Consider the following 16,242-nt stretch of genomic DNA (forward strand, 5'->3'; position numbering starts at 1 on the left):
AATTAATTAATTAATAAAATAAAATAAATAAAATGAAGAGTTCTGATGTTGGACATATTAAGTTTTGAAGCATGTTAAACACTAAGTGAAATTTCAGGTTAGCAAAGTGGTGTCTGAGTCTGGTGTTTAGGGAAGAGGATGGGGCAGGAGTATCCAGAGATCCAGCTGCCCAGCTGGGGTCCCTGCGGCCTCACAGCACTGCTCTCCTTGTCTCCCTACAGGGTACTGGCTGTCACGCTGACATGAGCCCCCAGCACTCCTCCGTCTACCATGGCCACCCTTAACTCAGCCTCTACCACTGGTACCACCCCCTCCCCTGGGCACAATGCCCCATCCCTGCCTTCGGACACCTCCTCCTCCAGCACCCCCTCTGATCCTGTCACCAAAGATCCCCCTGCTGCCTCCTCCACCTCTGAGAACATGAGGTCCTCAGAGCCAGGGGGACAGCCCCTGGAGTCGAGCTGCGGCCTCGTCCCACCAAAGGAGATTGGGGAGCCCCAGGGAGGGCCTGACTGTGGTTACTTCCCACCAAATGACCCAGGAGTGGAAAAGGACAAGGAGCAGGAGGAGGAGGAGGAAGGGCTCCCTCCCGTGGACCTAAGCGACCACTTATTCTTCACAGCTGGAGGTGAGGCCTACCTAGTGGCCAAGCTGTCCCTGCCAGATGGCAGTGAACTCTTGTTACCAAAGGGCTTCCCCTGGGGTGAGGTGGGCATCAAGGAAGAGCCCAATCTGCCCTTCCTTGCCTACCCATCCCCCTCACACCTCACTGCCCTTCACATCCAACATGGCTTTGACCCAATCCAAGGCTTTAGCTCTTCTGACCAAATTCTGTCCCATGATACCTCAGCACCATCTCCGGCTGCCTGTGAGGAAAGGCATGGAGCTTTCTGGAGCTACCAGCTGGCTCCAAATCCACCCGGAGATCCCAAAGATGGCCCCATGGGGAACAGCGGGGGCAACCACGTGGCAGTCTTCTGGCTCTGCCTTCTGTGCCGCCTGGGTTTCAGCAAGCCCCAGGCCTTTATGGGTCACACACAGTCTCATGGGGTGAAGCTAACCCCTGCCCAATATCAGGGCCTGTCAGGTAGCCCAGCTGTGCTCCAGGAGGGAGATGAAGGCTGCAAGGCCCTCATAAGCTTTCTGGAACCAAAACTCCCTGCTCGCCCCTCTTCCGACATACCCCTTGACAATAACAGCACGGTGAACATGGAGGCAAATGTGGCCCAGACGGAGGATGGCCCCCCTGAGGCAGAAGTCCAGGCCCTTGTCCTCCTGGATGAAGAAGTCATGGCCCTCAGCCCACCCTCTCCACCCACAGCCACCTGGGACCCCAGCCCAACCCAAGCCAAAGAATCGCCAGTAGCAGCAGGCGAGGCAGGGCCAGATTGGTTCCCTGAGGGGCAAGAAGAGGATGGAGGGCTCTGCCCCCCACTCAACCAAAGCTCACCCACCTCCAAGGAGGGGGGCATTCTCCCTGCCCCAGTGGGCTCCCCGGAAGACCCCAGTGACCCACCCCAGCCCTATCGCCTAGCCGATGACTACACCCCAGCCCCTGCAGCCTTCCAGGGCCTCAGCCTGTCCAGCCACATGTCCCTGCTCCACTCACGCAACTCTTGCAAGACACTCAAGTGTCCCAAGTGCAACTGGCACTACAAGTACCAGCAGACCCTGGATGTGCACATGCGAGAGAAGCACCCTGAGAGCAACAGTCACTGCAGCTACTGCAGTGCTGGGGGTGCCCATCCCCGCCTTGCTCGTGGAGAGAGCTACAACTGTGGCTACAAACCCTACCGCTGCGACGTCTGCAACTACTCTACAACCACCAAAGGCAATCTCAGCATCCACATGCAGTCTGACAAGCACCTGGCCAACCTGCAGGGCTTCCAGGCGGGCCCTGGTGGGCAGGGAAGTCCACCAGAGGCATCACTCCCACCCTCCGCGGGAGACAAAGAGCCTAAGACCAAATCATCCTGGCAGTGCAAAGTGTGCAGCTACGAGACGAACATCTCCCGCAACCTGCGCATCCATATGACCTCTGAGAAGCACATGCAGAATGTCCTAATGCTGCACCAGGGGCTGCCACTGGGCCTGCCACCTGGATTGATGGGGCCAGGCCCTCCTCCCCCACCAGGGGCTACCCCCACTAGCCCCCCTGAACTCTTCCAGTACTTTGGGCCCCAGGCCCTAGGGCAGCCTCAGACTCCCTTGCCTGGCCCGGGGCTGAGGCCAGACAAGCCCCTGGAAGCCCAGCTGCTTCTCAATGGTTTCCACCACCTAGGAGCACCTGCCCGCAAGTTCCCCACATCCGGTAAGCTTCTGTGCTTCTTCCCTCTTCTCTCCTCCCCAGGGCCAAACTCTATTCCTTGCTTTCTCCCAAGGACCAACTCCCCACTTAGGTAACCATAAGTCCCTCTGAGCACGATCCTAGTCATTAACTCACCTCCCCACATAGTGAACCAACTGTGCCCCATTTCTTTCTTGGGCCACTAATCTGTCTCTGTCCTCTAGCCCCTGGAAGCCTATCCCCTGATGCCCACCTGCCTCCAAGTCAGCTCCTGGGTTCCTCATCCGACAGCCTGCCCACCTCACCACCCCCAGACGACAGCCCGTCCCTGAAGGTGTTCCGCTGCCTAGTGTGCCAGGCCTTCAGCACAGACAGCCTGGAGCTGCTGCTCTACCACTGCAGCATAGGCCGCAGCCTCCCGGAAGCTGAATGGAAGGAGGTGGCTGGTGACACCCACCGCTGCAAGCTTTGCTGTTATGGCACCCAGCTCAAGGCCAACTTCCAACTCCACCTCAAGACTGACAAACATGCTCAGAAGTACCAGCTGGCAGCCCACCTGCGGGAGGGGGGTGGAGCCATGGGCACCCCTTCCCCAGTGTCCCTGGGAGATGGGGCTCCTTATGGGTCTGTCTCCCCGTTACACCTGCGCTGCAACATCTGTGACTTTGAGTCCAACAGCAAGGAGAAGATGCAGCTGCATGCCAGGGGTGCAGCCCACAAAGAAAACAGCCAAATCTATAAGGTGAGGCTGGGTCAGGAAGGGCCATTGGAAGAGAAGGGAATGGGGACGGAGGGAGGAGATGCAGAATAAGAAAGTGATAGAAAAACCCTGGGTAACAAATGGAGAAAAAGGAAAGTATGCACCAGGTAACAATGTATGTACCAGGGTGACAAAGTGACAGACATGGAGAAAGAGACCAAAGGATAGTAAACTCTGACAAGTGAAACACTTTATTCAGCTCTTCTGGTGTTTGGCCCTGGAGGGAGGGGTGGTGTCAGCTCAGTTTGTCATGTCACCAGAGGTTCAAGAGGATGGAACCAGACTCCATTTGCATGCTGGGAGGGAGTCTAGGAGTGGTAGGAGAAAGAGAAAGGGTTGGGGAGAGCAAGCAATAATACTTAGCTGGCCATAGGAGGGAAAGGGGGGGTTTCAGGAGGAGGAAGCGAGGGGTGGGGAGGGGGCTGCTGCTAGTCAGTCTCCCTTAGGGGAGGCAAAGAAGTCCCCTGAGGCTAGGTGCGGTGGCTCACACCGGTAGTCCCGGCACTTTGGGAGGCCGAGGCGGGAGGATCACTTGAAGTCAGGAGTTTGAGACCAGCCTGACCAACATGGTGAAACCCCATCTCTACTAAAAATACAAAAATTAGCCGGGTGTGGTGCGCATGCCTGTAATCCCAGCTACTTGGGAGGCTGAGGCATGAGAGTCACTGAACCCAGGAGGTAGAGGCTGCAGTGAGTAGAGATCGTGCCACTGCACTCCAGCCTGGGCAACAGGGCAAGACTCTCTCTAGAAAAAAAAAAAAAAAGTCCCCTGAGATCTGGCATGTCCCTTCTGGGCCTAAGCCAGCCTCTTCCCATGGTTCTAGTTTCTGCTGGACATGGAGGGAGCAGAGGCAGGGGCAGAGCTGGGGCTATACCACTGCCTGTTGTGTGCGTGGGAGACACCCTCCCGCTTGGCTGTGCTGCAACACCTGCGCACACCTGCCCACCGCGATGCCCAGGCCCAGAGGCGTCTGCAGCTGCTACAGAATGGCCCAACTGCTGAGGAAGGACTCGCAGCTCTTCAGAGCATCCTGAGCTTCAGCCACGGGCAGCTCCGGACTCCTGGTGAGGAAGAAGGGACTGGAGAATAAGAGCTGGGCAGGGAGGGCAGCAGGATGTGGGGAGCACGGGGGCTGCGGAGTCAGAGATACAAGGAAGGAGAAGCGGGCCTGTGGGCCACCTATACTAAATGGGAAGAAGCTGTGAAGGGATAAGACAGAATGAGCGTGTCAGGCACCGTGGAGGCTACCTTGAGTGGAGGGGCAAAGAAGGGCAGGGGCTTTGCTGGGTAGATGACATAGAATAGGAAGAGGGTGAAGAGGAACCATCCAGTGATTCTGAGTAGTGACTAGTGTCCTAGTAATGCTGGAGGGTGGCAGGCTGGAGCTGGGCAGGAAGGAGAGAGAACTTGTTTTGTGCTGGGCCAGGGCTTCTTGGAAGGAGATAGGAGCTGTGAGCATGATCCAAAGGCAGCAGGGATGGGAAGAGGCCCCTGACAAGCTTCCCAGCCTCTTCCTGTCTCCTAGGAGGTCTTCAGCCCTAAGGCTGGGCTTAGAGTCACCCTTAGGCAGCTGAGGTTGTACCAGCAGAGGCCGGGAACAGCCAGCCAGGCACCATTGATCCAGAGGGTGCAGGAGAAGAGCCTGCAAGGGGCTGCCAGAGGTGGGCATGGGCGTCGGGCTTTGCAGAGCCAGTGGTGGGCAAGGGCGAGGGCATGGGCAGCAGGAGCCAGGAACACGCAGCATTGACTGGTGCTAATTGAATTGCCAATATGCTGGCTGGAGTTAAGTGCCGGAGGGGCCCAGATCAATAGCTAACGATCCTGGCGCAGGGCTGAATGGAGTTAAGGAACTTTAACACTTTAATTAGGCTGCCACCGAAAATAAATTCCTACACATCTGTCAATTCTTACTTGAGTGGTAATCTCCTCTCCCAGCTAGACCTGCCACTTCCTGCCCACCGCAGCAGCTGCTTCCATTCAGCCGAGGCTTCCTTCTTCAGTGCCCCTCCCACTACATTTCTGGGGCTTCCCACTTCCTGGGTCATTTAAGACAGGGAGCTGAGTTTGGTCTTGTTCCTGCTGTCTACTGCTGGACTTCTATAAAAGGACAGGAGCTGGACTCTCATAAAATGATCTCTTAGGCCCTACCAGTTCTAATACTATAATTTTCCCTCTATCTTCTGTGTGGGTGTTTCTTTTTGTTGGCTTTTCATACTCTCCTGCCTGCTGATTGATCCATCCATTTTCTCCTTCATTGACTGGCTGCTTGTCCTGCTTCCTCTGTCCTATGTCCTCCCTTCCCTGATGCCACCTCATTAAGCTGAATCTCCCCCCATCCTACACAGGGAAGGCTCCTGTCACCCCCTTAGCTGAGCCACCTACCCCTGAGAAAGATGCCCAGAACAAGACAGAACAATTGGGTGAGTTTTCCTTCCCTTTCCCCCAGTCCTCCTACATTCTGAGACGCTTATGGGACCTTGCAGTAATCCAGGAGCCCAGCAATGTCTGTGCTCAAGGAGCAAAACTGATTAAAGAAAGGGCTCATCGGGGGAAGGGAGGCTGAGCCACGAGAGGCTAGGCACTTCTGCCCTCTTTGAGAACTCAGACCTGACCATCCTACTGACCCGGAGTCAGCCCTTGCCAAGCCTCACCTATCTACTGAGTTTCCTGCCCTTTCCCTAGTGCCCAACTCCCTACCCTGGAAGCTCTCTGCTACAAATCATCTTGAGGGCTGTCAGGGTTCCTTAATCTCCTCTTCTTTCATCCTCAGCTTCAGAAGAGACAGAAAACAAGACTGGCCCTTCCAGAGACAGTGCCAACCAGACCACGGTCAGAACTGGGGTAACTGGGAAGAGCTGAAGTGGGGGCCTGGCTTTACTGAGATCTGCTCATATTCTAAAGGCAGACCTAATTTTGTCATGCTTTGACTTATTTCACTCAGAATAGCACAGTTAAGAAATTCCACCCAGATCCGGTTCCACATGTTTCAGCACTTTGAGGGGCACAGCTGGCCCAGCAGGGTCAAGCACAGAGGGAGATGATAGGAGGCAGACAGCAGGAACTTGAGGGAAAGATGAATAAAGGAATTGTGCTGAGAGTAGGAAAGAGTGGGGGTACATGCTGGAAGGAGGGGAGGAGAAAGGCAAAAGCAAACAACCAGCTACTGCCCAGCTCTTTATCCCTCAGTTAGGAGCAGAAAGACAAGACACCGGTGTTCCTACCCTACAAAACGCCCTGAGTCTGGATGGAACTGTCCTGGCATCCCCTTACTAAGGGTAGAGGCACCAACCAAATGATTCACGCTGACAGCATGTGCCACAAATCTCTAAATCCCCAGGACTCAGACCTAGGCAGCACCCAGGAATGGCAGCTCTGTGTTCTGAGGGGATTCCCAGCCTCTGGTTTGAGATGCCATCCTGTGCCTCACAGCTCTCCAAACTGGACTACAATATGTAACATTTATTGTTATTGCAATACGCAGTGTTACTGCATTACTGCAAGCTGAAGTAATGCCTTATGTCCTCAGCATCTTTTCTTCCTAACTCCTGCTCCTGCCAACAGACCTCTTCCGGATGTCTGCTTCAGGGACTAGGTGCATTAAGATGAGCATCTGGATCCCATTCCTTTATGGTCATCCCCTCCCTGACACACAGGCCTGTGCCACTGGTGCCAGCCTGGATTCAGGCTGGGCAGGTCTGGCAGTCAGGTGATGGTGGGACCTCTGGCAGCCTCACCCCTCTGGAAGTGTGGCTGAGAATGTGCTGAGAGGGCTGGGCCAGGATTTTCCTGGGCCACTGGGGGAGCTGTGGTGTTTATTCACATTAGGAAAAAGAAGAAGGAAAAAGAAAGATGGAAAATAAGGTGGGAGCTGCTGAGCCTGAGGGAGGATGAGCTGGCTTCTGAGCAGACAGGTAGGGCCCCTCTTCAGGTGACAGTTCACAGAGGCAGAGTGGGCAGGGACAAGGGAGCCTCTGGGTCCAGAAAATGCCCAGAGGAAATGGAACCATTTCACAGAGAAGACACAGGCAAGATAGGATAGGTAAGAGAAGAAAACTAAATTGAAGGTGGGGGCAGTAGGTACAGAGCCATCTGTTAGCTGGAGAGTTGAGGCAGGCAGCAAAGACTGGGAAAGACACACCAAGAAAAGGCCAGGATGGTGGAAGAGGGCCAGACAAAGGAGTGCAAGGTAGCAGCCTAAGCTAGGCCTTTGTCCCAATCCAAGGCAAAGTGGGGAGGAGCCAGCTCTCAGGACTGTGGCTGGAGGCTGGGTCTGCTGTAATGCCTTCCTATCTGGCTAGTTCCTCTTAAATTAGGAGTGAGAGGCCAAGCGTGGTGGCTCACGCCTGTAATCCCAGCACTTTGGGAAGCCAAGATGAGTAGATCACCTGGGGTCAGGAGTTCAAGACCAGCCTGGCCAATGTGGCAAAACCCTGTCTCTACTAAAAAATACAAAAATTAGCTGGGCGTGGTGGCACACGCCTGTAATCCCAGCTGCTTGGGAGGCTGAGGGCAGGAGAATCGCTTGAACCTGGAAGGCGGAGGTTGCAGTGAGCCAAGATCACGCCACTGCACTCCGGCCTGGGTGACAGAGCCAGACTCCGTCTAAAAAAAAAAAAAAAAGAGTGGGGGCCAGTGCTGCATCCAAAGGACTATGTAATAGTGGGTCCCATCCTTCCCTGACACTTCCTCCATGCCCATATGTACCCTCCAGGTATACTGCTGTCCATACTGCAGCTTCATGAGCCCAGAGTCCAGCCAGGTGAGGGCTCATACGCTCTCCCAGCACGCAATGCAGCCCAAGTACAGATGCCCACTGTGCCAGGAACAGCTGGTGGGCCGGCCTGCCCTGCACTTCCACCTTAGCCACCTTCACAACGTGGTGCCCGAGTGCGTTGAGAAGCTGCTGCTTGTAGTGAGTACAGGCTGGGTGAGGATGGTACAACGAGACCTTACTAGGGCTATGCAGGAGGGGAGGAAGAGGCAGGGGCATTCAGGCAAGTGTGTGTGTTGGCTGGGTGAGGATGGTCCAACAAGGCCTTGTTAGGGCCATCCAGGAGGGGAGGAAGAGGCAAGAGTATTCAGGCAAGTGCATGTATTGGTGACAAAAGCAGCATTTCATGGATTTGAAGTTGGATTTTAGAGAGGGAGACTCAGAACTGAGCTTGTCTAGCTGCCTCTACTTAGAGATGAGGCAGAGGCTTCTGTTTCACCTCCAGTAAGTCCTGAGAAGAGTTGTTGAACAGCAGGTACCAGCCTGCCAGACCAGGTAGCCTCAAAGAACGATGACTTCTGGCTTGGGGAAAGAGGAAGCCAGATAGGAGAGGCAGCAGCCCAGGCTCTCTCATCTGTAGCAAAAGCAGCAATTAGGTGGAGGTTTGTTCAGACAGGAGGTTGGATCTGTGGAAAGGGATCTCGGCACAAGTACAGGTGTAGGGCAGATGGGTCAGGAGTGGCGTAGGGGCAGTGGGGGGTGGTGGTGAAGCCACTAGGCTTTTTCCCATTGCAGGCTACAACTGTAGAAATGACATTTACAACCAAAGTGCTATCTGGACCCACATTAAGCCCTCTGGATGATGGCCAAGAACCCCCTACTCGTGGGCCAGAGCCTACACCGAGCAGAGACCAGGCAGCAGGTAAGGAATGGAACAGCAAACCTCCCAAGGTACCAAGAAAGGGGCCTCCATGGGCCAACAAGGTCTGAAGATGACTGAGGCCAAGGTCAACTGCCCTGGTATTGAGTGGGTGGGGTCTGGCTTAAACGAAGTTCCCTCCTCATTGTACCTTCTTCTCTCTCCCCTAGAAGGCCCTAACCTGACCCCAGAAGCCAGTCCAGATCCTCTTCCTGAGCCTCCCCTGGCCTCAGCTGAGGCCCCAGACAAACCCTCCGGAAGCCCTGGCCAACCCCCTTCTCCAGCCCCATCTCCAGTCCCTCAACCCGATGCCCAAGCTGAAGACATAGCTCCTCTGCCCACCATGGCTGAGGAGGAAGAGGGGACCACTGGGGAGCTCCGCTCTGCAGAGCCAGCTCCAGCTGACTCTCGCTACCCTCTGACCTATCGGAAAACCACCAACTTTGCCCTGGACAAGTTTCTCGACCCTGCCCGGCCCTTTAAGTGCACTGTGTGTAAGGAGTCCTTCACCCAGAAGAATATTCTGTTGGTTCATTATAATTCTGTCTCCCACCTTCATAAGATGAAGAAGGCTGCCATTGACCCCTCCGCCCCTGCACGGGGAGAGGCTGGTGCCCCACCTACCACCACTGCTGCCACAGACAAGCCCTTTAAGTGCACAGTCTGCAGAGTCTCCTACAACCAGAGCTCCACCCTGGAGATCCACATGCGGTCAGTTCTGCATCAGACTCGCTCTCGGGGAACCAAGAGTGATTCCAAGATTGAAGGGCCAGAACGCAGCCAAGAAGAGCCCAAGGAAGGCGAGACAGAGGGGGAGGTGGGCACTGAGAAGAAGGGCCCTGACACCAGTGGCTTCGTATCTGGATTGCCTTTCCTGTCCCCTCCCCTACCTCCCTTGGACCTGCACCGATTCCCAGCCCCTCTCTTCACCCCACCAGTCCTGCCCCCCTTCCCTCTGGTGCCCGAATCACTGCTTAAGCTCCAGCAGCAGCAGCTGCTCCTGCCCTTCTACCTCCACGATCTCAAGATGGGACCCAAGTTGACACTAGCTGGGCCTGCACCTGTGCTGTCCCTGCCAGCTGCCACCCCTCCTCCTCCACCCCAACCTCCCAAGGCTGAGCTGGCTGAGCGGGAGTGGGAGCGGCCCCCCATGGCCAAAGAGGGTAATGAGGCAGGGCCTTCCTCACCCCCCGACCCATTGCCCAACGAGGCTGCCCGCACTGCAGCCAAAGCCCTACTAGAAAACTTTGGCTTTGAGCTGGTGATCCAGTACAATGAAGGGAAGCAAGCTGTGCCCCCTCCCCCTATCCCACCCCCACCTGAGGCCCTCGGGGGTGGGGACAAGCTGGCCTGTGGCGCCTGTGGGAAACTCTTCTCCAATATGCTTATCCTCAAGACACACGAGGAACATGTCCACCGCCGCTTTCTACCCTTTGAAGCCCTGAGCCGTTATGCTGCTCAGTTTCGAAAGAGCTATGACAGCCTATACCCGCCCCTTGCAGAGCCCCCCAAACCTCCTGATGGGTCTCTGGATTCACCTGCTCCCCATCTGGGCCCACCCTTCCTGGTCCCAGAGCCTGAGGCAGGGGGGACCCGTGCCCCTGAAGAGCAAAGTCGAGCAGGGGGACACTGGCCCATAGATGAGGAAGAAAGCTCCAGAGGGAATCTTCCTCCCCTAGTGCCTGCTGGCCGCCGGTTCTCCAGAACCAAGTTCACAGAGTTCCAGACCCAAGCCCTGCAGTCTTTCTTTGAGACTAGTGCCTACCCCAAAGATGGAGAGGTGGAGCGACTCGCAAGTCTGTTGGGTCTGGCTAGCCGTGTGGTGGTGGTGTGGTTCCAGAATGCCCGCCAGAAAGCACGCAAAAATGCCTGTGAGGGTGGGTCCATGCCAACCGGAGGAGGCACTGGGGGAGCCTCTGGCTGCAGGCGTTGCCACGCCACTTTCTCCTGTGTTTTTGAGTTGGTGCGCCACCTCAAGAAGTGCTATGATGACCAGACCCCTGAAGAGGAGGAGGAAGAGGCAGAGAGAGGGGAAGAGGAGGAAGAGGTGGAAGAAGAAGTAGAGGAGGAACAGGGCCTTGAACCTCCAGCAGGGCCTGAGGGCCCATTATCAGAGCCTCCAGATGGGGAGGAGCTGAGCCAAGCAGAGGCAACAAAGGCAGGAGGCAAAGAGCCTGAAGAGAAGGCTACTCCATCACCTTCCCCAGCCCATACCTGTGACCAGTGTGCCATTTCTTTCTCCAGCCAGGACCTCCTGACCAGTCACCGCCGACTACATTTCCTGCCATCTCTGCAGCCCAGTGCTCCCCCGCAACTTCTAGATCTGCCCTTGCTGGTGTTTGGGGACAGAAACCCCCTGGTGGCAGCCACCTCACCAATGCCAGGTCCACCTCTCAAACGGAAGCATGAGGACGGCAGCTTGTCTCCCACAGGCAGTGAAGCAGGGGGAGGAGGGGAGGGCGAGCCCCCCAGGGACAAGCGCCTGCGCACCACCATCTTGCCTGAGCAGCTAGAGATCCTGTACCGTTGGTACATGCAGGATTCCAACCCAACACGCAAGATGCTCGACTGCATCTCTGAGGAGGTGGGGCTCAAAAAGCGAGTGGTACAGGTCTGGTTCCAGAATACCAGGGCCCGGGAGAGGAAAGGCCAGTTTCGAAGCACCCCTGGGGGGGTGCCTAGTCCAGCAGTGAAACCGCCTGCCACAGCCACCCCTGCATCCTTGCCCAAGTTCAACCTCTTATTAGGCAAGGTAGATGATGGCACTGGGAGGGAGGCCCCAAAGAGGGAAGCACCTGCTTTTCCCTACCCCACTGCCACCCTTGCTTCTGGGCCCCAGCCTTTCCTACCACCTGGGAAAGAGGCCACCACCCCAACACCAGAGCCACCTCTACCTCTCCTACCTCCCCCTCCACCCAGTGAGGAAGAGGGCCCAGAGGAACCACCTAAAGCTTCTCCAGAGAGTGAGGCTTGCAGTCTGTCTGCAGGAGATCTGAGTGATTCATCTGCTTCCAGCCTAGCTGAACCAGAATCCCCTGGGGCTGGAGGGACCAGTGGGGGACCTGGAGGTGGGACTGGGGTTCCAGATGGAATGGGGCAGCGGCGCTACAGGACCCAGATGAGCAGCCTGCAGCTGAAGATCATGAAAGCCTGCTATGAAGCTTACCGCACCCCCACCATGCAGGAGTGTGAGGTGCTGGGAGAGGAGATTGGGCTGCCCAAGAGAGTCATCCAGGTCTGGTTCCAGAATGCTCGTGCCAAGGAAAAGAAGGCCAAACTACAGGGGACAGCCGCTGGGAGCACTGGGGGCAGCAGTGAGGGCCCCTTAGCAGCCCAGCGCACTGACTGCCCCTATTGTGATGTCAAGTATGATTTCTATGTCTCCTGCCGAGGCCATCTCTTTTCCCGTCAGCACCTGGCCAAGCTCAAGGAGGCAGTCCGAGCCCAGCTGAAGAGTGAAAGCAAGTGCTACGACTTGGCCCCGGCACCTGAGGCTCCCCCAGCTCTCAAGGCCCCACCTGCCACTACACCTGCCTCCATGTCCCTCGGGGCTGCCCCAACCTTGCCTCGCCTGGCGCCGGTCCTCTTGTCTGGCCCAGCTCTGGCTCAGCCCCCGCTGGGCAACTTAGCTCCTTTCAATTCAGGTGAGTAGGGAGGCTGGGAGGAGCTGGACTTCAGAGAACATCCCCCTCTAATGACATGCCCTTCCTTTTCCTTCCTGATTCTTCCCATGTCCAATCTCCTGTGGCCTTCCTTTGCGTCAGGCTCTTGGGGGAAAGAAGGGAGGGAAGGGGCATGGAAATCCGGTGCTGGGAACGGGTGTGTGTGGCTGGAGGTGGCCTATGGCAGGAAGAATGATGGGACAGGAGATGGCTAATCCTTCATCCTTCCTTTCATCTTACTAGGCCCGGCAGCCTCCTCAGGCCTCCTCGGCCTCGCCACTTCGGTCCTGCCTACCACCACAGTGGTCCAGACTGCTGGCCCAGGCCACCCCTTACCTCAGAGACCCATGCCCGACCAAACCAACACCTCCACAGCAGGCACCACTGACCCTGTCCCAGGCCCTCCTACTGAGCCCTTGGGGAACAAGGTCTCCGGTGAGCGACAGCCAGTTGCAGCCCCCACCAGCTCCTCCAATGATGCCCTCAAGAACCTCAAAGCATTGAAGACCACTGTCCCAGCCCTGTTGGGGGGCCAGTTCCTGCCCTTTCCATTGCCCCCTGCTGGGGGAACAGCACCGCCAGCTGTCTTTGGCCCCCAGCTACAGGGGGCCTACTTCCAACAGCTCTATGGCATGAAGAAGGGGCTATTTCCCATGAACCCCATGATACCTCAGACCCTCATTGGGCTGCTCCCCAATGCCCTCCTCCAGCCGCCACCCCAGCCTCCTGAGCCCACAGCCACAGCACCTCCAAAGCCTCCTGAACTGCCTGCTCCAGGGGAGGGGGAAGCTGGTGAGGTTGATGAGCTGCTGACAGGCAGCACTGGCATCTCCACCGTGGATGTAACCCATCGCTACTTGTGCCGCCAGTGCAAGATGGCATTTGACGGGGAGGCCCTGGCTACTGCCCACCAGAGATCCTTCTGCTTCTTTGGGCGGGGCTCTGGGGGCTCCATGCCACCCCCATTGCGGGTTCCCATCTGCACCTACCACTGTCTGGCATGTGAGGTGCTGCTGAGTGGGCGTGAAGCCCTGGCCTCCCACCTGCGCTCCTCGGCCCACAGACGCAAGGCAGCCCCACCTCAAGGGGGCCCACCCATCTCCATCACCAACTCCGCCACTGCTGCCTCGGCTGCTGTGGCTTTTGCCAAAGAGGAAGCAAGATTACCTCACACGGACTCCAACCCAAAAACTACTACTACCTCTACACTTCTAGCTTTATAAACAGATAAACCAAGATGGGGAGAGGGGAGGGCCTCAGGGCTCCCTCTTTTACCCCAAGGGGTGTTTGGTGAGAGCTCAAATCCCTCACCCCACCCCCTGGCCCCGCCCACCTCACGGGAACTGTTCAGTTCCCACCTCAGTGGGCACCACACACCCCACTTCCAGCAGAGTCCTGCCTCCTCCCAATCCCCACAGACACACACATTGATCTTCATCCTCAGCTCCTTGCAGATGTAGCCCTTGCCCATCTACACAGACACATACACCCATCTTGGCACCCTGATTATTCATACATGTCTGCCTACCACACACAAAATATATCCTTGGTTCTATCTTCCTTTTCCTCACTGAATTCCCAGCTCCCCATCCCCATAAATGCAAACACATACATGCACACACACACACGTTATCCCATGATGTTCCACTGAGAAAACACCAAAAAATTTTGAAAAAGAAGATAAAAAGAAGAAACGAAAAAGAAAGCCCAAGGCAAAGAAGAGGGAAGGAAAACAAACTTTGCCACTCCCTCTTCTCCTTCCTAACTGTTTGTCTAGAGCACCATACCGCTCACAAACTCTTTCCAAATGCTCCGTTGGCTCCCAAAGTTGGAGCCTGGCATGGGCAGGGAGCCCACAAAACTCTAACCAAACTGGAGGCTGGTATGGGAGAAGTGCTTCTGGTTCACTCTCCCTACCCTCTCCCTTCTAACCCTCTCCTTGCCTGACAGGGGAGCCCCTGCAGCCTGGACTCTAGGGGATGCCGCCACCAGAAACCCCTCTGCCAATCCCTACCTTGCACCCTGGGAACTGCAGTAACTTATTCTCAAAGGCTTTAAACACAGAGATCCTCTCAGCGGCCGTGGGCCCGCCCCTTGTCCTAGCCCTGCCACATGAGGGTCCAGCCTCCAGGGACAGGCACTGCCCACCAACGGCAAATCCAAAGTTCTTTTAAAAAAAAACTGAAACACAACCAAAAAAATGAGAGCGAGAGAGAGTGCGTGCACACGCACACAAAAGAGAGAAATGGAGACCAGAGGAATGAACTAAAGAAAAACATAAACTTGGATAATGCAGAAAAAAAAAAAAAGAAAGAAAACTCTCCCATCAAACAAGTGGTTTTTTCCTATTTGTGTCACTCCCTACTCCCTGTCCCACCCCTATCCCCCCAGTTTAAGAGTTTCTTTAAACCACCTCATCTTCAGAAGACCAAACAGCTTTACCTCCTTGCTATGGGTCTGGTGGTCCTCAAAGGACTGAAGTCAGTACAACCTTCCCCTGGCTATGCCCAGTCTCAGAGGTGGGAGTTGGCAATATAAGGAGAAGAGCCTGAACTCTGGGGAGAGACATGTCCCAGTTCCCTGAATTGGGTATTTATTAGGACAGGTAATAGCCCTTCATTTCCAGCTATGAGTTAGAAAAGTCAGTGTCACCAAAAGTATCTTGGCAGTCCCAGAAAGAAAGGGGTGAGTGGGGTATTTAATTTCTGAATCTGAGATCTGCTTCTCTTTCATCTCCTACCTTTTCCTTGCATTTACTTTTTTCACAAACTCCTAATCCTGTTGCCCTCCCTAGAGGCCCGCCTTTGCTGGGTCCCTTGTTCCCTTCCCCTCAATCTCCTTTTCTTCCCCCTTGTCCTCTGCCCTTGCTCCTGCTCCCTCCAGCCCAGCCCCGCTCCTCCATTAAGCAGCAGCTGTTGGAGGCATTCCCAAGGGAGTCGGGATCCGTCCATGAGACTCATGGGGGTCTAGAGCTGATACAAATTGAGGGGATGGGGTGGGCAAGGAGATGACTGAAGCACAGGTCAATCTTTGATAGGATGTTATCACCAAGGGAACCAACAGAACCTAGAAGAATGTTCCCTACCCCTAGGCAAATGGTTTCCGTAGCCATCAGGTGATAATTTTGGCAACCCTAAAGCCCAGCTAAAGTAGTGTGGGGTAGAGAAGTCCACGTTTTCTTTTAGCAAAGAAAAGTCTGCAAAATTCCCTTGTCCTCCAGATAGTTTTTCCTACTACTCTTGTCCCTAAGACCACTTCTCTTTCAAGGTGTTCTCCTTCCATCCTCTCTCCCCTTCAGGCTGTTGCTCTATCATTTTCCATTTCATATTCTCATACAAATTCGCCCAGCCCTGGGATTTAGGTTTTCTGCTCTATCAGTTGCATCACTCTGTGAACATGTTAATACTGAAGCTGTGTCTTACATGCAGACAGGATGGGAGGGGACAGAAAATTCAGCTCCGTCAGTAGCCCCCATATATTCCGTGAGTCTCACTTCCTGTCCCATTCCCTTCTAAAATACTCCAACTCTAACAAATTAGGGGTGGGGTGGAGTTAGTTTTCTAACTAACAGCAAATTAGGTGGAGTTAGTTTTGTAATTCCACCCCAATTTCTGATACCAAAAATGCCAGTCACAAATCTAGGCAATAGGAGAGAAACTGGCCACCAGGGTATTGTGCTCACTGCCACCTTTCTTTCCCTGCCTCTCTTGTACCCCTCCCTCCCTGTCCTTTTCTCTCTCCTGTTGAAATTCTGTGTATAAAACTATTTTCTTAGCAGCATGTATCTGAGGAAAGAAGATTCTTCACTTGTGCTTTCTGGGAATGTGACTTGTGTATAAAAGTTGGAAACCAAAAACAATTTAGAACAAAAACAAGAAAAAGGAAACGTTTCAAAGAAAGCA

The 16,242-nt window shown here is 55.1% G+C and overlaps 1 protein-coding gene across 1 annotated transcript in view; it reads left to right on the top strand.

The window, feature by feature from the left end:
* Positions 1-14,671, top strand: part of ZFHX2 (zinc finger homeobox 2) — a 31,175-nt gene extending 16,504 nt beyond the window's left edge. Inside the window, exons 2-10 of the mRNA XM_030804099.1 lie at positions 222-2,311; positions 2,512-3,029; positions 3,872-4,112; positions 5,394-5,468; positions 5,819-5,877; positions 7,760-7,960; positions 8,555-8,681; positions 8,849-12,322; positions 12,584-14,671. Of these exons, the coding sequence (XP_030659959.1) occupies positions 271-2,311; positions 2,512-3,029; positions 3,872-4,112; positions 5,394-5,468; positions 5,819-5,877; positions 7,760-7,960; positions 8,555-8,681; positions 8,849-12,322; positions 12,584-13,563 (7,716 nt within the window). The 5' untranslated portion in view covers positions 222-270 and the 3' untranslated portion in view covers positions 13,564-14,671. The remainder of the gene's footprint in view (positions 1-221; positions 2,312-2,511; positions 3,030-3,871; positions 4,113-5,393; positions 5,469-5,818; positions 5,878-7,759; positions 7,961-8,554; positions 8,682-8,848; positions 12,323-12,583) is intronic.
* Positions 14,672-16,242: the final 1,571 nt, after the last annotated feature.

This window comes from Nomascus leucogenys, chromosome 22a (genome assembly GCF_006542625.1).
Source record: "Nomascus leucogenys isolate Asia chromosome 22a, Asia_NLE_v1, whole genome shotgun sequence".
NCBI classification, from domain to species: Eukaryota; Metazoa; Chordata; class Mammalia; order Primates; family Hylobatidae; genus Nomascus; species Nomascus leucogenys.